The sequence below is a fragment of the Rhea americana genome, unplaced genomic scaffold, assembly GCF_003343005.1.
Source record: "Rhea americana isolate MKP2758 unplaced genomic scaffold, rheAme1 scaffold_74, whole genome shotgun sequence".
Classification (NCBI taxonomy): Eukaryota; Metazoa; Chordata; class Aves; order Rheiformes; family Rheidae; genus Rhea; species Rhea americana.
In genome coordinates, this window is record NW_028186912.1 from 2,613,753 (window position 1) to 2,637,388 (window position 23,636).

General features: G+C 41.1%; 2 protein-coding genes and 1 long non-coding RNA gene across 3 annotated transcripts in view; 1 reads left to right on the plus strand and 2 right to left on the minus strand.

Moving 5' to 3' along the window:
- Positions 1-18: 18 nt before the first annotated feature.
- Positions 19-23,636, plus strand: part of LOC146585967 (uncharacterized) — a 48,125-nt gene continuing 24,507 nt past the window's right edge. The window contains exons 1-2 of the long non-coding RNA XR_014897886.1: positions 19-84; positions 4,691-4,788. This is a non-coding gene — a long non-coding RNA (uncharacterized LOC146585967). The remainder of the gene's footprint in view (positions 85-4,690; positions 4,789-23,636) is intronic.
- On the minus strand, positions 3,361-4,989 carry TMEM174 (transmembrane protein 174). The gene is made up of 2 exons (XM_085322099.1): positions 4,358-4,989; positions 3,361-3,463 (listed from the first exon to the last, which is right to left on the minus strand). Exons 1-2 carry the CDS (start codon positions 4,987-4,989, stop codon positions 3,361-3,363), a joined length of 735 nt encoding a protein of 244 aa, XP_085178225.1.
- On the minus strand, positions 12,408-18,493 carry TMEM171 (transmembrane protein 171). Its single transcript, XM_085322098.1, has 4 exons — positions 18,374-18,493; positions 17,170-17,878; positions 15,829-15,970; positions 12,408-12,735 (listed from the first exon to the last, which is right to left on the minus strand). The coding sequence occupies exons 2-4, from the start codon at positions 17,798-17,800 to the stop codon at positions 12,489-12,491; spliced, it is 1,020 nt and encodes a 339-aa protein (XP_085178224.1). The 5' UTR covers positions 17,801-17,878; positions 18,374-18,493; the 3' UTR covers positions 12,408-12,488.

The window sequence follows — 23,636 nt, forward strand, 5'->3', positions numbered from 1 at the left end:
GCGGCTGCCGCGCGGCGCGGGGGCCTCCGAGCCGTGTGTGAGTGAGGTCGGTTAAGGAAACATCGCAGCGGCCCATTCGAAGAGGTGAGGCTGAATAATCACATAAAACATCGCGCCCCTGCGGCTGGGATTTAAGGGGCATCTCGCTGAAATGGCGCATCGTTTGGGGGGTCCGCAAGAGCACTGGCTGCTTGGGAGAAGGTGGTTTTGCTGAAATAGATTGACAGCTGTAGTTTAAAGGGCAAGGAAACCGAGCAAATTTTCAAAGATAATCTTCCAGATGCTCTGAGGATTTAAATCGGTATAATCAGTGAAGCTGTGCTAATTTACCTGGCTTGAAGATCTGGCTAAATATGTTTATTCTTTCATTCATTGTAGGACGAATAAGTGGTCAGAGTACTCACGGTTAAATTAACGTGACAGTTATATCACTGAGGATACAGTAACAAAAGCAAAAAACTGCAAAAGGTGTTAAAATGAAAAGAGGAAAGTAGAAGGAGAAAGAAAGAGGAGGAACAAAAGCTTTCACAGAATATTGCCATATTCTTAAAAACAATAATCAGCAATTAGAAAGGCAAAGAAATGTCATCAGGCTAAAACTTTCCAAATAATTATACAGTGCTAAAGCATTCCTATAGAGTCAGGATGGATTTCATCTGGTGAGTCAAGACCATTTTAATGTACAATTATTTAAATTTATTTGTTCAACTTTCTCTCTAAAAAGAAACCCAAGGCTCTTTCAATGAAAATGTCTACAAAAGTAAGCTTTAAAACCCATATGTAATCTGCAGTGCAGCCATTCTGCATTTCTCGCATTTGCCCTGACAACATGATTTGACATTATAAAAATAAAACCATGATTACCCTATGAAAAATGCTTTTCCATGCATTTGCAAAAAAAAAAAAAAAAAAAAAAAAAATCTGTGGTTTGTGACTTTTTTGTGGCATTTTCTTGTTTGCAGGGGAGGGGGGATTAGATAGAAATTTTGATCCCGCAGTTGAATTCATCAAGCCTGACCTCTCTGCTCCTGCAGCACTCGCTGGAGTCAGCAAACTATGTACTAAGTGCAGGGATGTGTCCATGTGGAACTAACTGGGGATTTGAGACCTTCCAGTTTCCTGCTGCAGAGGATGAGTTCAGCTCTATGTAAAGTCTGGAAGAGGAGCAAGAGATTCCATGAGAGCCTTGCTTGTTCTTAGACCTGCTGATCTCTCACTTAATCCCCTGGAGATCATGGTGAACAGAGTACCTGCCTTCTCCCAGCTACACGTGCTACCCGCTAACACCAGACCTATTGGTGCTGAATTCTTTATGTCCCATATTCCTCTATAATGAGAAAACCTTGTGCTTGGTTAATAGTTGCTGTCTGTTAGAGGCTGCTACAGTTGCTAATCCAGCTTCGAGTCAGTTTAAATGCCCTGTCCCAAAGATGACACTGTTGGTGTCATTTCTGACAGTGGAGAGCACAACACTTACTCTAGCAGCTTGCTGTYTCTTGTGCCCCCCCGAAAAGGCTTGATTTCTTGGCACCCTCTAAATAAGCAGGACAGGGAGGTCAATGTGCATCCGGAGGTTCACGTAACTGGTGCATGGTCTGAATGCATCTCTCCATCCAGAGCTGTGTCTCGTGATCACTAGCGAGGCTGTGTGGGTACTTAGTATGTTTCAGCTGTGCAGCCACGTAGGTCCTGTATCTGCCTGCCTGCTCTCAGCACCAGGCGCCGGCAACCCAAAGTGCCTGAGCGTTCAGAGGCTGCGTCCGGGTGCGCACACTGGTTTCTATGGCGTGTTAGCTCCCGGGGGCCTCTTTGGATGCAGTTTGTTTCCGAGTGCAGGAAGTCCTCAGATTAATGACGACTGGCTAGAACTGAAACAGTTGTGTTGGCAAATAAGAGAAAGTTCACACGTTCAGAAATTGATTGTTGCCTTCAACCGTGCTGTTCAAAGCCAGGAGACTGGCATGAGTGCTTACCAGCAGCACAGCTCCCTTGCTTTGGACAGTGACCGTTGCCCTCTAGCAGCTTTTGGCTTGAGCCCTTCGAGGGAGATAAGTAGGAAAAAGCTGTGGGGCTCCTGCACAAAGTACTGACTTGTCAAGGCACTTCTAGGCACACTCAAAAGCTGAACTTTAGGTGTGTGGAAATACAAAATAAAAATGAAAAGACTTATGGCGTTTTCGTTGCCCTGGCGTTTAGATACCTCCCTCCCCAGAAAGGCTTTTCAGGACTGCTACTCTGGATTGTAAGATTTTAGAGCTTATGCATATCCATCCTTTTGTTGGGTCTGACTGTAAATCCATTTGTGAATACAATGCCTGGAACCATACTGGTCTTGAAAGGAGAATTTGATCATGAAACTTCACTGAAGGATGCAGTCAGGTGCCTACACGCAGGTGGGTGCTCTAGGGGGACCTGCAGCCCTGAGTTGTGTGCCTAGGCCCCATAAGGAAAAAAGAAGGGCCCTCAGGAGGGCTCATCTGCGAGGCCACAGCTGTTGCTGTGCAGTACGGGTGCAGCAGACAGGGGGTGTAACTACCTCAAAACAGGTAGGATCACAGATCTCTGTTAAGGCTTCAGGAAGATGCTATTTTCATTTGGGACATTAAGCTATAAAACATTAGGATTCTTTATGGGAGATAGGGGTTTACATCCCATCAGGCAGAGAACAGAACTGAATTTACAGCACCTGCATTTTGGATGCATGCAGAATCTCATAGACGTCTGTGTAAAAATGGGCAGAGAGCACTATTTCTGCTTGTTGCAGCATCTGCTGTAGGATTCTCTGATTCAAGCAGGGAGCTCTGGGGCTGTGTACCTGACTGGGTCCTGCAAGTGAATGAAGCAGAGGTAGTCTAATCTGAGTACTTGGTTTACTTGCGAGTGAGCTAGGCTGAGGAATTAGGCAGAATTAAGAAGTTATTGGGACTCTGGCGGATCAAACTTTCAGGCACTTCTGAAGTTTCCCGAGCAATTAAGAGGCAAAATAGATGATGAATAAATCAATGATGAGAAGCAATCATGACCTTCTACAACCCCCTTGTGCATTCACAGCTCTCACTGATTTCAATAGATCTGAAACTCAGGCTTCTTATTTAGGAACCCTAATACGGATTTAGGTCCCTGAGTATAATTAAGCTGCATAGCAAGGGCTAGCAAATTCTGAGAAAGAAAAAGAGGGGATTGGTTAAATGCAAGAAGGAGTTGGTTAAATRTCTTTGGTAATACTGAACTCTGTATTAGGACCAAAATCTTGTTCACACTTGCTTAGCCTGCAAGTATTTAGAAGAAAAGATACTTGGGATTTAAAAAGCTGTCATCTCTTGGAAGTGCAGTCCATTGTCCGTGCTTATTTTATACTCTTCACGAAGACAGTGCGTATATTTCCTCATAACGGGGAGGTGACAGATCATCGCAGGCATAGTCTTCTAGTAATTCTTCTGGCTCATCAAAACTGTCCTCTGACCTGAAAATAGAAAGAGGAGCTGGAACAAAAGAATGTAACAAATACAAAGCATGGTGGTAGCCTCATTGCTGTGTCCTGTCATCCTTATCCAGGCAAAGCACTTCCTGAGTTCAGTGAAAGTTTTGCTTGAGAAAATGCTACACAATGAAGTTTTACTGCAATCTAGCCATTTGTTGTATTCTTTGTGTAAGATATAATAATGTCAAGGTGTGACCTGCATTTGCACACTGCATGTGTATGTCACCCATGGTGCTGAGATCAGTGGGTTAGCCAGCAATTTTTCAACTACACTTTCATAAAAGAACTAAATTAATTATATTCTAGAAAGTATATAATTAAAAATAACTATATAAATTATTTTATAGCTGAATAAAGCAGTTTCATGCTACTCTGTAATATCAGTGGTCTATATATACCCCAAAAGTAGGGGAAAAAAAGTTGCATAATTAGCAGGGGGAACATCTGGTACTGAACTGATCTTTTATTGTCACAAAAACACCTTTTGTGCACTGGGTCTTGTACTGTGACTCTGTTTAGGTGCAATGCTCTATCCACACATAACCTTCTGGTCAAGAATCATCAAAGAATTGTAAGATAAGCATAAAAATATCCACAGACAGGAGCTTGTATAGTAATATCTTTGAAAATATCAAGAGAATTAGTACATTGAAATTTGAAAGGAATTGCTAAGTGAATTTAATTTGGATGAAAATGCTTCCCAGAAAAAGTATGTCTCCATAGTTTTTACTCTAGAAATACTATTAATAAAGCAAAAAAAAAAGTCTGAAGAATAACACCCCGCAGTAGCATTTGTTTCCTTTGAAATCATGCTTAGCACTTGAAAATATTCAGAATTCTGTATCCAAGTATACTAAGGCATTTCAGAAGACATACCTCTGAGTCCTTGTGTCCTCTGTGAGGTAAGTAGCGTAGTTCTCGTCCTGTGTAAAAGCTGGGTTATCAAGAGGATAGGCAGGGCAGAACTGAGGAGAGTCTGTGGTAGGAATTGTTGAGGCACCAGGGGTACCAGCAACGCAGCAGCTGAGCACGGGGTGAAGATAGGCTGGATTCACAGCAATGCCTTCCTGGGCTGGGTATGGTGGAGGAATGTACTGTACCACTGTAGCACCGTGGAAAGTTATAGGCTGGTTAATTCCAGTGAAAACAAAGGACTGTCCACTTGCTGTCTGATCGATGTCTGATGTATTTTCATCTCTTTCTTTACAGGATTTGCATGTAAGCATGTTGAATTTACAAACAGCAATCAGAATAAAAGTTACCCCGACAGAAAGCAGAATAGGCCCTAGTAACTGAGTCCATTCCAGGTGAGTAATGCCGTCGTACTTTATCCATCCCATCACGGTGAATGTGATCCCCACCAGCCCCAAAAACACACCTGAAAAGAGCAAAGTGGCACCAGCTTTATCACCATCTGACACTAGGACATCAGATCTGTTAGGCTGATAAGGAGTGACAGAAAATACATTCAGGGAGAAATCTTCTACATTGTTGTTGTTCTGCTCCATTACTGAGTGTAATGTATCTTCTGCCTCAACAGAAAGAGTGTTTGTAAGGGACTCTGCTGAGCATATAAAGTCGAAGGTTCAGGTTAATTATACAAGAACTTTGTGTGTGTATGGTTAACAGAGACCATCATGTGAAAGAATAAACTTTGCTTAGAAGAATAAAGGTCTGGCAAGTGAGGCTTGAAGTGATCACTTAAGACTTCTTGAATTACCAGCAATGCTTCCGAAACAGCTTCACCCTTGCATGGTTACTTGTTCTTTTGTTTATCATCWTCTTTAATTTGGCACCCACTGATACTTCCTCACTGTGCCCATGACAGATGGGAGAGAAAGGAAGCTACAGACACCACAGCTTTTCCTGGGCCCCCTGCCAGCTGATGCATCCAACATATGGACAGCATACATTTTGTCAATAGCACTGTGATGACTCRCTCACTCACTCTGTTTGGGCAACCACTCTGACAATCCAGGTCTGCAGGAAAATACATGACCAACATGGTGAGCACTTCACAGTGTTCTGAAGTGTGACATTTGTAGCCACATCTGGATGTGTATTGCAGCTCTTTCTGCAATCCAGAACTTCCATGGCTGAAAAATATCAAAGTAAGCTTTCTGATATTTCACCAGTAAGGTCTAGTGGGTTGAGTGGGAGAGTGAGCAGAAGCAGGGTGATGAGTGCTGAGCAGCCTGACAGGTTACAGGAAAGAAGTTCATATAGACAAGTCAAAGCTTTTCAGCTATATGAAGGTAGCATAATTACTCTGCAATTTCCCCTTAATTGTGGACACATTCTGTTGTGGGATCTCCACCTGTTCTTTAGAATTCAGCCTGAGCAATGTCTGCATTCCCTGAGTGGCGTATAGTTGCAGGAATGAGAAAGTGTTTCCTGCAGTGTTAAGTCTTGTGTTGTCTTTGGGACCTGCTTGTCACATAAGGTAAGTTCTGTGCTCAGAAGTACCCAGAATATTTATTTTTTATCACAGTTGTTCTGTTGAAGCTCCTTTCTGACAAAAAATGTATAGCTAATAGATTCTCTATTCTCTCTTAATTTTGGGGGCTTCATATTTGAAACTGGCACTACAATAATGGTCAGATTAATATAGTATCCTTGCAACAGCTAGTTTGTAGTCTGTGCATACCCAAGCTGTTGGCGGAAGAGTATTTATTCCTACAAGTTTCCTTCCTTTCTTACTGAAGTAAATACCACAGACTTCAGCAGGATCAAGCCCTAAGCAAGGATATACTAGAATTGCTTATCCATATCTCATATAGTGTAAAACAAAAACAAACAAACAAAAAAAGCTGATTAATTGGATATTGAGATTTTCTGTTTCCTAATAGTTTCAAACTGAAGTAATTGCTATTAGAGTGTTCTGATAGAATGTTGCTGTGTAATTCCTTAAGGAACAAAAATATTCAACTACTCAATCTGCTTTGATTAGCATAAGAGAGGAGTACAAGTAATGCAGAGATTATTCCTCAGGTGGTAGAATGTATAATGCTATTTTCTGCTACTAATAGCTCTGTGGAAGCAAGTTTATCCTGAGATTTAAAACATAAAAATTGCCCTAGATCTAGAAAACGCATTTTTTTTCTGACTAGTTCTTCAAAATTAGTAAAGGTGCCTTTAGTCTATTCTACRTGCTTATCACACAGTGTTATAGCAGTTCAGTTCTGAAGTTGACTGCTGACAGAACTTAATGTATTCAGAACTGATACTGAATGCAATTGCAGATGTATCTGTCTCCCCTCATTTGTCAGCAGATGGACCTTGAGGAATATTAGTGCTGGTCTCCTTAAAAAGATATCTGGGAAGTTGCCAAAGTCAGTATTATGGCTATTTCTAAAACTCTTCTGTTACTGAGGGTGCCAGCAATTTTCGTACCAATGTACTCAAGATCAGGCCTTCTCTCAGAACCAGCTTTAGCCAAGGTGCTGTGCACCACTTGATCAAAGCGTTAGGGTGCACAGCGTAGTAGTTTCGTATTACAGCAATTGAATGAAAAAGCTCTGAACTTACAGACAAGCTCTCATTATGGGTAATTTTAGCCAAAATGAAGTCCCCTTTAAATTTGTTAAACTAAATAGAATGAATATCTGTTATTGCTCTCTGCAAGTCATTTTTTTTCCATATCATGAATTATTTTTGTCTCTGTTCACTGAATCTTCCAAGTTTTCCAACATCCTTTTTAAAGCAGTGTTGTATCCTTATAGCTGTCTCGCTAATGATGTATACAGATGTAATACCACCTTCATACTCTCATTAATTCAAGAACTGCACAACCACTGTTTGCTGCAGCATTGTGCTGGAGCACTTCTTCAGTCCTACACAATRATCCCTAGATGCTGGCAGGAGTCAGTATTTTCCAAGTTATATGTTGCATTATCTCATGGCTTATGTCCTTTGTCTCTGGCCTAGGACATATCTTACTGGTTGTCAAGCAAGTGCACTGTATAACTGGGAAGGGTATTAAGTGATTTCTTCTAACACCACTTGTCACTTAACTTTGAAAATGGAATGAAAAATATTTCTTAATATTTGGTGCAGTTGGATCTAAATTAAAATTCAACTTTTCCTTGTGAACTGCACTCTTAATCTTTTGTATATAATATTCTCTAATCCTTCCCATGTTTCTCCCATTACATTCCGATACCAGTGCTGCATTCAGGTTGCTGTCAAAGTCTGAGTGTTTTTTTTTTTTTTTTTTTTTTTTTGGGGGGGGGGCAATACTTTGCTTTGTTGAGTAAATGGATATTCTGGGAACTCATTTAATGATGGTGATTTACTAAATGAATCCCTTTTATCTGGAATAACTGCTAAATAAATTGAAGCTGTTTTGTAAAAATCTAATGAATTGGACTAAGTTGGTGAGGTTTCTAAAATCTTTCTGATTTAGTTACGGTATGATCATTATATCACGCAGAAGATTACTATCAGTTTTGTCATGCAGACAAGCAGGAGACTACATCCCCACTCTCTTCAAGTGGTTCTCTGGTTCATTTCAGGATCTTCTTTCAAAATAGGTGTTGTTTTCAGATACTGCTGCAGTTTTGTTCTAGTCTGCTTCCTTACACCTGAACCCAAGCCTCTCAGTGTGGCACTGCTTTGCTTTCTGTTCTTCAGCATAATTTTCTGCCACTGCTGCAGTCTTCTCATGTAGTGCTTGCTGTTGGAAGCAGATTTTTTGTAGTGCTTTGCACTTCCTCAATTCTCTAACCTTTTTCAAGAGTCATCCTGATAAACACTGACAGACCTTCACTTAATCTTTTTTTTTCCTCCTCTCCTTCTGTTACTAAATTTACATAGTTCTTCACATTATAAGTCTGTCTTAGTAAGGTTATGTTTTCTTACATGTGTGTAGTATAGTCAGGGACCTAGTTATAGAGCATTAAAAAGATGCCATATAAAATAAAACTAAGTTATATTACGATATTGCATGTTGATCAGCTTTCAAAAGAATAGGTTCAAATTATCATCCCCTCATAATGGGATATTCTGTTAAAAGGAGATAAAGGAGCCCATGATTCTATTAAGAGGGACTTTTTCGTAGAGGAAGGATACTGTATTTGGCATCTATAGCGAAAATTACAAATTGTGTGTATTAAACTAGTACTTAAAGAACAACCATGAGTGAGTCCCATACCATGGCAMTGCCAGTTTCAAAAAGTGAATATGCTGAAATGGGCAGGTTCAGCCAACAGCCCAAAACCATATTTAGCCTACAAGGTATTTTTATCTGTTCCTAGGGAATGCTGTCTTGTCAGCAGGACAAATAAACTAAAGATATTTCTGCAAGTAGGTACGCAGATGTATGTGTGTGATAGAGGAAAGAGCACAGATCTAGATGAAGGCTGGCATGTTTGCTGCAGAAACATGGAGGTGTTAGAAGTATCTGCCTGGACACAGAAATGACCCATGAGTATACAGACCATGATCATCCCTGTTTTAAAAGATATGATGGAAAAGGGATAGTGGGAGAGATGGAACAGAGCAATGAATGTGGATAGCAAGACTCCCTCTTCCAATGGAAGACTTTAAGGAAACAGCAAAGGACACGGGATTTTATTTAGATTATTAGATTTTTATTTAGAAGTTTGACTAAGCAGGAATTGGAATTTCTCTTGTACTTCAGAAATCTTTCACATTTGCCACCAAAGGACAGATTTACAAACTGCAAACGGCCAGGTGGGTGAGTGCAATCTAACAGTGTATATGTGCAGCTATCCTGATAATGCAGCACTATTTTAGAGATCTCTGCAATTTCAGTTTTTCAGATGAGTTAATTTTTATATCTTCTAAGTGGTGGTGATGCAGTAAGAAAGATCTATCTTAGGGAAGGGGTACCTACTTATATATTTGGATCCTTTTCACATGCAAATAATTGTAGTGTTCCAAAGCAGAGAATGTCAGTGCAGTCAGCAATGAAGATATACCTTAACTTCACCTACAGAGGATAAGCAGTCCTTACCTCGCACTTCGCCTGTTTAAGTAAGTGGGAATCAGTAACCAACTTGATTTGCTCCCTGGCATTTGTATGTCAAGTTAAACACTTTAGCTAACCTTAGGACAGAAAGGGGGTTATAGCACCATTAGTGTGATAGTAAAGCATGTTACTTCCTCAATAAAAATGCTATTCAGTATTATTTTAAGCTACTTTTATGGTTTTACAATGTGTTGCTTCCTTTCTAATATAGACACTTCACCCCTACTCCCCCCCCCGTCAAAAATTCCTCCCACTAATGCTGTTCATGCAGTGGTAGTCATCAGTGGTGGAGGCAGATCGGCCAGCCTCTTAATCACATTCTCTAACCTTGCTCAAATAGATTTTGACAACACAGTAAGCAAATACTGTTGCCCTGGCTGTGTTAGTTCTCTGTGTTAAGCTGGTTATGGAGATGCCCCCAACATAATCCAGGGAGTTTTAAAGGAATAACCCTTGAAGTGAAAAAGAAAAAAAAATGCTTACACAGTTGTAAGTTGAACTATTTACTAAGTATTCTCTCAAAACAATATACAGGGAAATTCTGTGTTCAAGCCTTTTTTCTCCCCCCCCTTCTTTCTTCCAGAGGTAAGTAACACCTACCTCTCTCTCTAAATTCAGATGCATTCAGTTGTCTGAAGAGTCTGGCCATCAGCTTTAAAAAGCATGCTTTTTTAATTTTTANAGTTGTCTGAAGAGTCTGGCCATCAGCTTTAAAAAGCATGCTTTTTTAATTTTTAATTTTTATTTTTATTTTTTTTTTTTACAAATGAAATGATCCATCCCGAGGACTCAGCTCAGAGTCAACATGTTTTACTTGACTTGCCTAGTCTCTTGGGTATTTCTTGTGAACAACTGAATGAGCAAATTGCAGACAGCACAAAAGGTTAATAACATTATAGATAGGAATCAGACATGGCTGTATCTTTTTTTTTTTTTTTTTTTAAGAAAAAAGATTGCAGAATAATGAAAGCAGATTTGTTTTTAAGCACTTTTTTTTTTGGCTTTTCAACAAATGAGTGTTCATCAGTAATGTAAACAGAACAACAACAGAACAAAGCCCTCATGGGTCTTTGTCTGCATATGATTTTTTAAGGTAAAATACCCCAGCTTCTGCACTCATTATATAACAGCATGACAGAAATGGAATCAGAGAAAAGCTCCTTTCACATGTGCAAGGCTTTGTATGCATGAAGCATGCAGGTTTCTTCATGCATGAAGAAACCAGGTTAGAAACACAAGCATTAAAAAAAGAAGAAAAAAAGAAAACCACAGCTTTAATTCAGAAGGCATTTAAGAAAGAGCAACCTTTAAAAATAACTATGTACAAAAACTGGAGGAAAGGAAGAAGAAGCAGAAAGCATGCTGGCTCTTATAGATCTCTGTCTTCAAATGTCATTCTGTGAACATTTTCTGTGGCTGAGTCATGCCAGTCTAATCAGCTCCCACATACTAAATCTCTCTCCCTGCTGTGCTTGCTCATTACTCTGCATGCATCAGCCCCTCAGCTCTATTGCTGGCTAAATATAGCCCCTGACCAGCTTGTTTGGTTTTGTGTGGCCCTACAAAGAGCCACTCCAGCACAGCTGAGGCAGCARTGCAGAGATGGAAGTGAATGGCCAAAGGCAGGAGCTCGTAAGCATCTTTCCAGAGAAYGGTGCTGGCAAGAGGCATGTTCACAGACAATGACATGAGGTACAGAGGGGAACCTGGGTGCTTAGTTCAAAGCTTATTCTGTTGCAGTCAGGTTCCCCAAAATTCAGCAAGGTAAACACAAGTCTTGCTGTAGTTGAAGTCCTAGAGCATGCAGGTGTTCAGGAACTTGATCAAACAACACAGAGGTAATTCTTGTAAGATGTTTTTACTCTGTTAAGTTCACCTTGCAGAACCAAGCTCAAATAGTAACTCTGCCACCTTCTGCTTCTGCCCTCCCCTCCCTCCCCCCCAAAAAAGGGAGTTGTTCTCAAATCAGGGGTTGCAGCAGGATTCAAACCAAGTCATAAAGTGTCAGAAGTTAGCAGCAACTCAGTTCCTGCTAATCATCCTGATCTACTAGCAATAAATCCTTCAGTCTAGGAATGGGTGTAAACATTCATAAAGTAAACTAAAACTTGTTCTCATTTATCATCCTGGTGGAAGGGGGCTGCTGCTAACTTAGGGGTTGCACAGACAAATACACTAAAAGAGGGTTGTATTTTTCAAAGGTCTGAAGTGCTGTGTAAGTTAAAAATGTGCATTGTCTGCATTTCCAGGAAAGAGCCATTTGCTGATAAGTAATCTCTGCTCCTGGAAAATACTGTTGTTAAATGGAGCTCACTCTCACAAAATAAATCATTACTGCTTGTATAAACTGTGAGTGATGATATATAATAATAGCACAATCCCCATGAAATCACTCGTTACCACAGTTAAACTGTTAGCTTATTAACTACCCTCAGCTTTGCCTTAGGGCTCTTAACTGATSGCTAAAACTGATTTTCAGGGGGATTATACTTACATAATGACCAGAGAGGGTCTAAATTAAGATGTGTTTGTTACCAGGCAGACCAAAAAGTACTCATTTCAGTTCTCCATATTTGGTGCACATCTTACAGATTCATGATSCTCTCAGACTATATATAAAGTCAGTAACTTTGCAAACAAGTATTTTCCAGAAACATCACACAAAAATAGAAAAAAAACCCACTTCCTTATTTTTTTGTAGCTCCAGCCAGATTTAATTAAAATAAGCAAAGAATTTGTCTCTTAGTGCCTCCATTATATAAATAATAACTAAAAATAGAAACTAAAGTTGTAACAGAATAAGATGAACATTTAACATTATTGCAGTGATTTAAATCTCTTCAAACCATTTGCTCAGAAGMCCATCATTATCTAATATTTCTTGAAAAACTAAATTCATCACTTAGGCTTTTTGATGAAAAATTAAGACGCAGCCAACATTATTGCTTTTATTATAAAATGTAAATAAAATTAAATTTTTTAAATCTGAGGTTACAATTTCATTTAAAAATGAAGTTAGTTGACAGTTCTCTGTGAGCTGGTGTCAGATGTGGCTAAGGAAATGGATGAAGATGATGAAGAGGAGGATGGAGAATATTCATTATTTGTTATTGATGCTTCTTTTTCTTCATATTTTGGAGGCGATTCAGAGGAGAGATACAGCATTGGTAAAATACCTGAAGGTGAACTGCTGCCAGAAATTGTATATATGGTTTCATAGTCTCTAACAGCAACTGTTCTTTCATCATCTGCAAGTTGTAATCTATAAAACACAAAATTGCATATTAGTATAATTCACTTCTTTATAGGGAGCGAAATTCCACTGACTTATATAAAGCATACATGCATGCACACACTCCGTAATACACCCCTAAGCAAAGAACTTGCATAAGCATTAGGATTGCATACTATGGGCTCCATTATGACTCATGTAAAAATTGCATTATTCAGAGGGGAAGGGCAAACAAGCTCCCTTCTAACCTCTCACATCATCAACCACAGGAGGGCTTATAGTATTAGCTGCTTCTGGCAGGGCTGTCTCACAATCTCATTAATTCTTCTTTCAATCCTTTGCTCCTAATGTAGCTTCCTTTTTGTAGTCTACAACATCCATGCTTTCCTCTTCTCTTATGAAATACTGTTTCTAGACCTAGAACTGCATCACTAATATCACAGTCCTTCGTACTCTGAGATCTTAAATGAAAGGTAACTTAAATTTTTCATTAAGTTTTACAGCAATTTATGAGATGCGTAAGGAGCAGCATTTCTACTCAGAGCTGGAGAAACAGAAGCAACTAGATAGCAATAGACTGCTCAAGCTCACAGTGACAGTCAAAGACAGAAGCCAGGTGTTCACTGCCTTCCTCTAATTATCATAACTAGATCTGGATCAGCTGCACCAGTGGTTCTCTGGTAGCTTGATCATTTCACCCTGAAGCCAGGCAATAGCTGGACCTCAGTGCATAACAGACCTCAGCTGCTTCCCAAGAAAAGGAAAAAAAAATCCTCTTTCCTTATGACTTGCTCCTAGAGCTGATTCATACCTTTCTGTGTACATCTGTGCCCCCCAAAATACTGTCTAAGGAGCAGGAATGCAACGTAGTCACCTCATCTTTAGTGCTGTTGTTGGTGTGTGTGTTTAAGAGAGAAAGGACAGAGTCCAGTCAGGGAATCTTAAGAGAACATGCTACAGGACACAGTTCTGAAGCACCACRTAAAAGATTGCAGGAAAAAGGGAACCACTCCTAGGATCAGGCTGTGACCTAGCCTCCTGCAAGCTTCAACACAGCCTTTCCTACAGCACTTGCTGATAGTACACAGGGCAGTAGATGATAAAGGCAAATTTCAGTTGCCCAGTAACTGCCCAGCTATGAAACCAACACTCCTCTCCAGAGACTGAGATCCTCAACCATAGCATTAACTTAAAGAGGAATGTGGCCACTGCTTCTCCTCCAAGACAGGAGCAAAGAACTAGTTTGCTAGTCATGATGCCTTAGCTTCTATCAGGTGCTGAGCCATGGCAGAGCATGGATGAGGAGCCACTCAGAGGCAATGCCAACTCACAGAGTATCTGCAAGGACCCTGCAGAGCAGGAAATGGTAATAAGTGGAGCACCCCAGCCACAGACCACCAAAGCAGGAGCTCCAGGCTCTCCACATCCAAGGATGAAGTGTTTTAGTCCCACTAGCAATGCATAACCAACTAGAAACGGCCCCAACACGATGAGCTACAAACTACCTCCTTGGCTCWTGATCCAGAAAGTCTAGACAGGTATGGAGTTGTGAGTTAATGGGGTCATACATGAGATTGAGCCTCAACAGAGGACATCCCTGTGTTGAGGCAACTGATCCAGCCACGAGAAATTGTATAGAGGAAGAGGTCAGGGGAAGAGGGGCACCTGGTATGGGCACCAGTAGGAAGAAACTCATATGAAGTCTAAGGGTCATAAGACTAGCTTTTTTGCTTCTTTTCTTCCCCCACTTTTTTGTTTTTTAGGGGCAGGATGTGCTGTATGCTCTTTGGTGTTTCTGCTAGCTGTAAGTGACCTTATATTGCAATAATACACAAGTTATGTTTTATAGCTTACAGCTGACATATTACACTCAATCTGAAAACCAGCAAAGGCTTTTGAACTTGACAAAATGAAGTCATCCCCACCCCCCAGCAATTCATGCCCCATCACAGGAGTCACTGGCTTCTGGAAAGTGTTTTTGCTTAATCAGCCCCATCAGTCTCACATTGCCATCCACCCTCCTCACCCTGAGTTAGCACGTGTAGAACACCAGGTAGAAGAACCAACAGATTCCCATTGGCTACAAACAAAATACTCTCAGAAATAATTTAATTAGAAAAATGGTGGACATTTAAGTATGTATACAGTTATGGTTTAATCAGCAGAAGCCATCAACCTCAAGCTGAATCTGAGTCAGTGGGAATGTGTCCCTTCCCTAGATGTTAGGTGTGTAATTTTTCCTGTTTGAAAACCATCCCGAACACACTAGGAAAATCTCTCCATTGGTAGCCATAAAAAGTTTTTTTTTTCTTTTTTTTTTTGATGGAGGTGTGGGGTGGTTCCCCCCTTCTTTCCCAATCACAGAGGGGGAAATGACCCTCCAAGTTCCTGTGATATAGACAGTGCTTGAATTGGCAACTCTTGCCACCTGGGCTTAGTAGCAGCATTTAGCTTGTCACCTGTACTCAGTGTATGGAAGAGTGGTTACACTGAGGCTGCATAGGGCCAAAGGTAAGTTTATCTTGATATGCAATAGCATTGCAGCTTGTTTTCAAGCACCATGGAACCTCCTGCTCTTCAGTGTAATGGTATTATTTATCACAACACAGCCCCAGCAGGAAGAGGGCAGGCCAGCAAGGCTCTTTCCCCCAAGGAAAGTGAGGCACAGGTCTCAGCAAGAGCAGGATGTGCTAGAATAGCTCTTCAAGCTCTGCAGGGCCTGGGCATAGGTGTCATATTCACATATCCRCTGGTTGGGTTGTGCAGAGGCTTCCTAATATCCAGCAATGTATATCATGCTGTAGGGGCACTGCCATCAGGGGCACCTTCTCTTGGTAAGTCCATGGAAGTAACCTAAGAATATGTAGATAAGGCCACTGATTTAAGGCTTTTTCACTTTAGAAATTCTTTTCAGTTATGATCTAGTAAGAATTTAACCTCCCTGCAGGCACTTTGGTTTTGATTCTCCTTTTGCACAGAATATTTTAATGTGAGTTATAGTAAGATATCTGAGTAATCCAGTGATGCATAAAAAGACTTTGTAGTGCCTAGTAGAAAGTTAACAACATTTAGATACCTTGAGGAACATCTTGGATTTCCAGGTATGAACAAGAAAAGTCTTACCGATCACAGAAGATAGTGTGATATGGTGGAGGGTTTTCACTTGCAGGCAAACCACTTGACATGAGACAGTGAGTCACAGTTGGTGACAGAGAGTCAGCAAAATAAGGAGGTGGTGGAGGCGGGAATACCATTACAGCATCACCTGGGATGGAGGAGAAGAGAAAAGCCCCCACCCACTAATTACTATCCTTGAAAAAAAAAACCCAGCACCACTCTATCCTAACCATATCCTAGAAGGAAGTTTCCTGTCTTCAGTATTATAGTATCTGTATTTACCTACCTTTAAGCACAATGATACCACATACAGAACTGTTATATTCTCGGCCACAGAAGTGCGTGGGAACTGCATTCAGAAACGAAATTATCCCAAAACTGAGATAGATCATAAATGGAAAATTTTATCTAGAAAATACAACTATAAGGGGAGAATAAAAAAAAAAAATGTTCCACCTAGCTACAAGATACTAGTCTCTTCACTATTGGCTGTCTTCAGAAGCTAGATATGCAAACCATATCCTTAAAGTAAGCCCACAGAAGTGATATGCAAGTATTTAGTTCTCCTCATATGTAGTATAGGACTTTTATGAAATGTTGTCCACATCTATTCCAGTGTTACAACAAAATATTAAATTCATTAATTTTTCCTGAAACTGACATCAAACCTTCACCTTCTCTGCAAATCAATTTACAGGTCTGAACATTGGTTTTGGCAGGCAGAAAAAGAATTGTGCATTATAGGCTTCAGTTCTAGTCAGATGACAACTGAGCAATGCTATGACCAACTCATTACTCCTTCCTTCTGAGAGCTAGAAAGTATCAGAAAAGTCTATACACAGAATGTACTCATGGAGTATTCAGTGCAGTGTGATATGCAGGGGAGCATTTCCTGCTAACAGAATGTATTCATTCAGGTATTACAGAATTAACAGCAGTATCTTGCTATTACATCTGACTAATGGAAGATGTGGCCATTATTCAGAGAAATATGGTATGATGTATAGGAGTCCAATTCTCCCATTTAAAGGGTCAGCAGAACTCAATCTTGAATGCAGTCACAGAAGTCATTAGACCTGTGGTTTACAATGTAAACTACACTCTGAAAAAGGGAATAGGATTGGACTCATTTGTACTAGACTACATGGTTTCATTCGCACAACATTCTGACAATTCTTTTAATGCCAAAGGAGTAGTTTTATCCTTCAAAAAAAAAAGTGACCTTTCAGGAAAACATGCAAGACTGGTTTGACATGTCAGAATTAAGACATGTAGAGTCAATACAAGTAAAATTCACCAGAGGTAAAGTAGTGAAAAAAATTCAAAGTTCATGTATTATTCACCCACCTACRGTAACTTGAAAAGATTCTGGACTCTGCAGATGTTCTTCATTTTCACAAGACTCTTCATTGAGATTTAAGTTTTGTTTCTTTTTAACATGAGCTATCACAAAGAAACATAATCCAGTGAGCACAATCAAAGGGCCCATGATTTGCAGAGACAGGAATCCACACCCCTGCAGGTCCACCTCAGGGTTGCTGGTGTGGTTGTGCTGTGCACTCTGCCAGCTGGGGCTGCAGCCAGGAACCCAAATGCCCAGGATGCTAATTAGCATTCCACTAGTTAAGAACAGGAATCCAAATATAAGAAACTGGGCAAACTGACAGTTCCCTCGACAAAAAACAAGGCTGTATACCTGCTCATTTTGCAATTGTCTCTGTCTTATATAGAGTCTGGCCCTTGATCGTGCCAATAAAACACAAACTAGTCCAGTTATAGCCAGCAGAGGCCCAGTAGCCTTAAGGACCCCATTGCAGTCACTGAAGGTTCCAGATGGACATGACTGTAGGATAAAGACTGAAAGCAGGAATCCAGCACAGAGCAGGACAGCTCCAAAAACAAAAAGGGAAAAAATAAGTTTTCCATGACGTCCATTATTTCCTTCACCTCCTGGTGCAGGAATAGCCCCTGGATACATTACAAGAGAATCTCCTCAAGTAGATGAGCCTTTCTTTCCCCCCGTGATAACATTCAGGGACAGAAAGCTATAGTAGATCTGTGAACACAAAAAAAACTACAAGTTAAAAGGAGCAAACAGCAGCACTAACTATAAYATTCACTCCTGTAAATAGATTATGCAGCCTATTAGAATTGGATGTTCTTCATACATTGTTTTGCAATATCTCCATTATGGAATAAAGGTCCAAATTAAGTTGACTGTCATCGAATACAGATGAAGGGACAACATTCACTTTACAGCTAGATTGAAAACCACTGTAATATCTCCACAATTACTGTTAGGCAGCTGAATTGTTTCTTTAGATACACAGTCTTAGTCAGACATTTTCAAAGACTGAATCTTTGCAACAAGGAGACTTTCAGCTTGAAAAGAAAAAGGAAGCTAGGAGAAGGTTCTGTAGTGAATTTCCAGGAAGTGACAGCTGTCACTGAAGGAGAATTGGAAAATAATATACAGTTGAAAAAAGAAACTTAATCCAAATGAGTACTGATACCTACTGGACTCTAACCAAAGAAATCTTCCAATACCTACCTTTTCAAGCATATAAATCTTGCTTCTCCTTCACCAGGCAGGAGACCTTTCAGACTCTCTCCCTAAATAGATTCCTGTCCTATATAACTGCAGAAGCAAGGACAGAAGATCTTTGGTCCTGTTCTGAAAAGATAAAAAAAGAAAGCCATGCTAAATAAAGACTGCATACCTTGAGTTCCACTGTTTTTGTAATCAGAGCTGGTAGGCATATTGCTACCACACCTCCTTTTGACTTTCCCTGCTCCCAAATCCTTTGTATGGGCTGCAATAAAGCTTTAAAAAGTACTATAGCAAAGGTGGTTCCCAGAAAGCTAAGCCTATAAAGCCCAAAAGAGTCTAAATTCAGAAGCAAGACAAAAGAAAACAAACTAGTGCTGCAGCCAAGAACAGCTTTCTGTGCACAATAACATGCATGAGAAGTCTGCTGGATGTGGACAAACATGAGCAGGAAAAGCCTGACCGAAAGTTAGAAGAGTGCTCTAACAAAGAGAGCTCTAGCAAAGTTATTTCTGTTACTACCCATGAGGAAGTTTGTATTTCTCTGACACTCTAGCTTACAGGGGTTGGATGGCTACCTGCAYCCCGTATCACAATGGCTAGCAACCAAGGAGGCATCTCTCCAAGAAGCTACCATCTACAAAAAGCTAACTGGGAACCCAGGGGAATTACAGGCTATGGAAAACAGCATATCTAGCTGGACCATGAAAAAGCTACCTGCTGTCCAGAGAGTAGTTAAGAGTCCTTTTAAACAAAAGTCAGCCCATACTGCAGTATTTAAACATGCCTTCTTACACTCACCAGCATCTTCCAGGACAGACTTCTTTGTCTGACTTGGATACATCAGGAAGAATATAGGAATTGGAGAAGCATCAGAGATGAAAGTAGGCATTTGGCTTAATTGCTGCTGTTTTATTAACCTTCAGCCTTTGCTTTACTGGCTTCTACTGCCCTRCTCCTAATTCAGACAATTGGAAGCTGAAAGTCAAGTCAGACTCCTCCTCAGACACACCTCAACAACAGTTACTCCACAAGAAGAACTACGTATTCTGTGATTTCTGCTGAGCATGTCAGCCRCAAAAAGCTTCATGTTATTCCCCAGTAACTTCAGTACACCACAGGGGTGACTCCCCCCCCCAAAAAAAAACCCACTATACTTTAGTTGCTAAAATACATAAATATCTGTATGCAACACAAGGCAATCCATTAAGACATTCTTTTACATAGTCACCTTTAAGAGCAGGGCTCCATTTAAAGAAATGCATAGCCAGACACATGAATGTTGAAATCAATGTTTTACTGCTACAAATCAATTTTGACCTCTTAACAGCATGGGAGAAAGCAGATAACAGCATGCAGGTAAAACACACAGTAAGCAAGACTGGACAGGCATGGAAGGGCAAGGAAATTGGCCTCTAAATGGTTTTGCGTGGAGCAGCCTTTGCTGGAAAGCACAAAGCATCTCAGCCACTCATCTCAGATAGCAGAAGTAAGGGACTTGCATTAATTGTAACAGTCTTTTAGTCTTAAGTGTTTCTTCACTACTCTTGAGTGCAATCATAAAGACTAGAAGCTTCACTTTAGAGAGAAAAAAGTTCACAAAGAACACTAGGGAAAGGACAGCYTGTCAAGAAAGACATTAAAATTTATCAAATTTTCAAACTGAAGACCTTTAACTAAGTTTACTGTCAATTTTGAGCTCATTTGGAGGCTGTATTTCTGAACACAGAAAATGAATTATATTGGTCACTCCTCCTTCCTCTATTCTGCTGGTCTTCCCCAYGTTATCAGAAGCAATTTTATTAGTTATACTACACACACTCCCTGATGTCTAGAAAATTCTCACCATTTTCATAATTGATCTGATATGGTTCAAAGTCATTGACCTACCAACATCAGCACAGAACAGAATAAAGGGCCTCCAAAATACAAAAACCCCATTTCCAGCCATTTTCAGACATGGCTATCTTAAGATATTTTTCTGTTGAGGTACATTAACCATTATAACAGGAATACACTATAATTAGAGAGATGTCTGAATCTTTTTCTTTGCAATTCCCTCTAGGGAATAAAACATGGAAATATATACAAGTTAATTAGGACAAAAGGAAACAATGTGAAGTGAAAAAATGCTCAATATTTTAGCACTTCAAAAAAAAATTGTTTTCATTGCTCCAACACAGTGCCTGCTTCTCTTTCACTAATCTTCTTGTTATGAGATTAAGTTAAAACACACATTAAAAATGAAGCATTTTTTTTTTAATTCTTTCATGCCACAAAAAAGGAACATTGAGAACAGTCTGTTGTGGCTTTGAAGATGAAAGACATGGATTTTATGCTGCAAAGTCCAAAGGAGGACTAATTTCACTTATGCTACCACCAAATTTTAATAGTAAACCCAAGGAAAGATTAAGCTTTATTTCTTGAATTTCAAGAAAAAGTACTGTAATAAGGATGCAGGCCCTATATTGACTGTATGTTTGAAAGACTTCCATTAGATCACATGTCTCCACATGCACACATAAGAGAATAATCTTTATAGGTAGGATTTACCTATCACTTGAGAGCAGGCATGGAAATACCAGGTCAGAAACTGCAAGAACAAAGTTCAGAAAAGTGGAGGCAGTTAAGTACAAGGGATAGGGAACTGGCAATACAGCTTGTAGAGAAGTCTGGTTATGAACTTAACTTGCATGATACAGTGCTTTATATGCTTTTGTAATTCTGGCCCATGCCAGGTAGATAGAATAGGAAACAACATCCTAGTTGTATTAAGTGTTATACACAAAAATAACACTCACATTAGGGAGAACTCCAGGAATTTAATATTTTTTTAATTATGAAACTGGGACTTTGTTTTCTAGTTTGAGCCTTCAGAGCTCATTTTCCAGGATTTCCATTGCAACCAGCAGGGCTATAAATTTACTCTCCCTTACCCACATGAAATTTGAGAGCCTCATGCAGTCATATAAATTCAGGAACTGAGTATTAAAAGAAAAATAAAAGTACTGGAAGTAGTAAAACACTTCTGTCCCTCTGTTCTACATTTCTCACACCAGGTCCCATCCCTGCATTGCTAACAGATGTAATCTGTGTAGTCATTCAAAAACAACAACAAACAAAACCCCACACAATCTATTTTAGTCCACAATAGCAACCCCATTAGAAGCCACAAGCCATCCTTGTCCTATAGTTTTCTATTAAAATGTCATCCCCTCCAATATCTCCAATTTAACTGCTACTAAAAAGTTGCTGCTGCCACTATTTATGATTTTTTCCAAGTTCAAAAATCAAACAATGAATTGTTTAATGGTAACTGATAGGACAAGCTACCTAGAGGGAGAAGTCCTTTTAACTTCATTCAGTGTAACTGCCTTGTCAAAACTCTGTCTCCTCTCCTTCCTTTTACTCCCTATTACATCTAGTTTCCTTCTCCACTCACACCTCTGTGCTCATTCCCATTCTTTATCATATCAGTTTTTCCCCTGGATTGCACTCTTGACAGTCAGCAGGAGCTTCTTTCCACAGGCACAGCTGGTCAGATTAAAAGAAACTGGAGTCTGCCATCTCCTTCACCATACACCTCCCTTACTCCAAGATGTTTTTAATCACTTAATGAAGGACTAGGKGGAAATGCCAGCTAGCTTGACAAGATGCACTTTCAATTTTCTACTTTCAAATACCAGACCATTTCAAATAAAATTACTAAGAACACAAGCACTGAGAAGTTTTGAAGTGCCAAATATAGTCAATTTGTCATCTTGCATATTCAGTCTCTAATTACTGCCTGACATTCATCTCATGCAGTATACAACTCTGATATGCCAGGGGAAGATTTTCAGCATCTAGAAGCTTTGCAAAAAAGGATTCCTAAGGAGCCAGAGGATGTCACAAGGAAAACTGCTTGAATGAGTTGACAAAACGACTATATTAGTTCCAACAACAACAGTTGCAGGTGGGACAGGAATGAGTGTCTGGAAAAAGCACAGGAAAGCAGCTTCAGTGGAAGTTCCAGAAAGTGGGATGGATCCTGCCAGTGTCCAGGCCTATATGCATCAGAGATCCTTCTCACCACAAACTGAGAAAGCATCAGGGGCTCCAAACTGTGCCAGGCACACAACCATGCTCCTTGAAAGAGCCACCAGCTACTATCCTTGCAGGCCACAAGAAACAAAGGGCTGGAATAAAGGCTTCTCCACAGATGTTCCCCACTCCCTTCTCTGGTGGGAAAAAGAGTCCCAAGCCCAATGGCAGTGTTGGACATGAGGACCCCCAAAGGGTGCTGGGGTACACAAAGGAGTTTGTAAAGCACAACATAGTAACTGACTGCTTGGGTGCTGTGCAGACAACCAGGGCAGGACCCAAATTCAGCAAAGAGCTCCTGGGGCTGTGAGCAGAGGGATCTCTTACATGATATGCTGGCAGCATGCAAGCAAGCAAAGCATCTTATTTCCTGGAGTACCTGCGAGGAGACTGAGGAGGAGGCAGGTGGAGGTGAGGTCCAAGCACATAGTTAAATGCACAGCTGACTTTCTGCCCCCTTTAAACAGACCTAACACCAGACAGAGCAACTTCCAGGAAGGTCTGTCCATGGGGACTAATGTGCATGGAAGTGGCAAGAGGTACACACAAAGAGACTTGCAGATATTTGAGAGGACACAACTGTGACCATCAGGAGGACATATGACTCAGTTCCTCAGAGGCTTCCTGTTCTGCAGCCAGCACTGTCTCTTCCAAACCATTGCAATGACCACAAAAGAGCAGGCCCCACACAGTGCATCGCACCCCAGAACAAGCAACGCAGCAGGGGAGCCCATCCACCACCACCACCTACCCTGGGGATGCACAGGGGACAGCACACCGCCCCGAGAGCGCCCGCGCCCCCGCCGCCGGGCAGCCTCCCCAGGCGCCTCCGGTGCGGGGCGGAGCGGGACGCCGGCGGCCTCGCCCGGGCCCCCGGACGCGCAGCGCGGCTCCTCTCCCTCCAGGGCGCCCGGGATGAGCGGCGCGCACAGCACGGCCGCCGCCGCCCGCTCCCTCCAGCGGCTGCTTGGGAGGGTTAAAGCCAGCACAGGCGCAGCGCCCGAGCGCAGGCGGAACAACCTCACCGCCCCCGGCCTCCCCGGCTCGGGCTAACGCCCGGCGGCGGCGCCGCTTCCCGCAGAAGCCCCAGTCCGGCCCCGCTCTGCCGGGCAGAGGCGGCGGCAGGGCGGGCAGGGCTCCCCCCGCCCGCCAAGCATCCCATCGCCCTTCCCGCGGCGCGGCG

Excerpts from the sequence above, each read along its gene's own strand:
- TMEM174 (XM_085322099.1), bottom strand. The coding sequence starts at position 4,989 with ATGGAGCAGAACAACAACAATGTAGAAGATTTCTCCCTGAATGTATTT. Across the intron at positions 3,464-4,357 it reads GAGGACACAAGGACTCAGAG|GTCAGAGGACAGTTTTGATG; the intron begins GTATGTCTTCTG and ends TTCTATTTTCAG.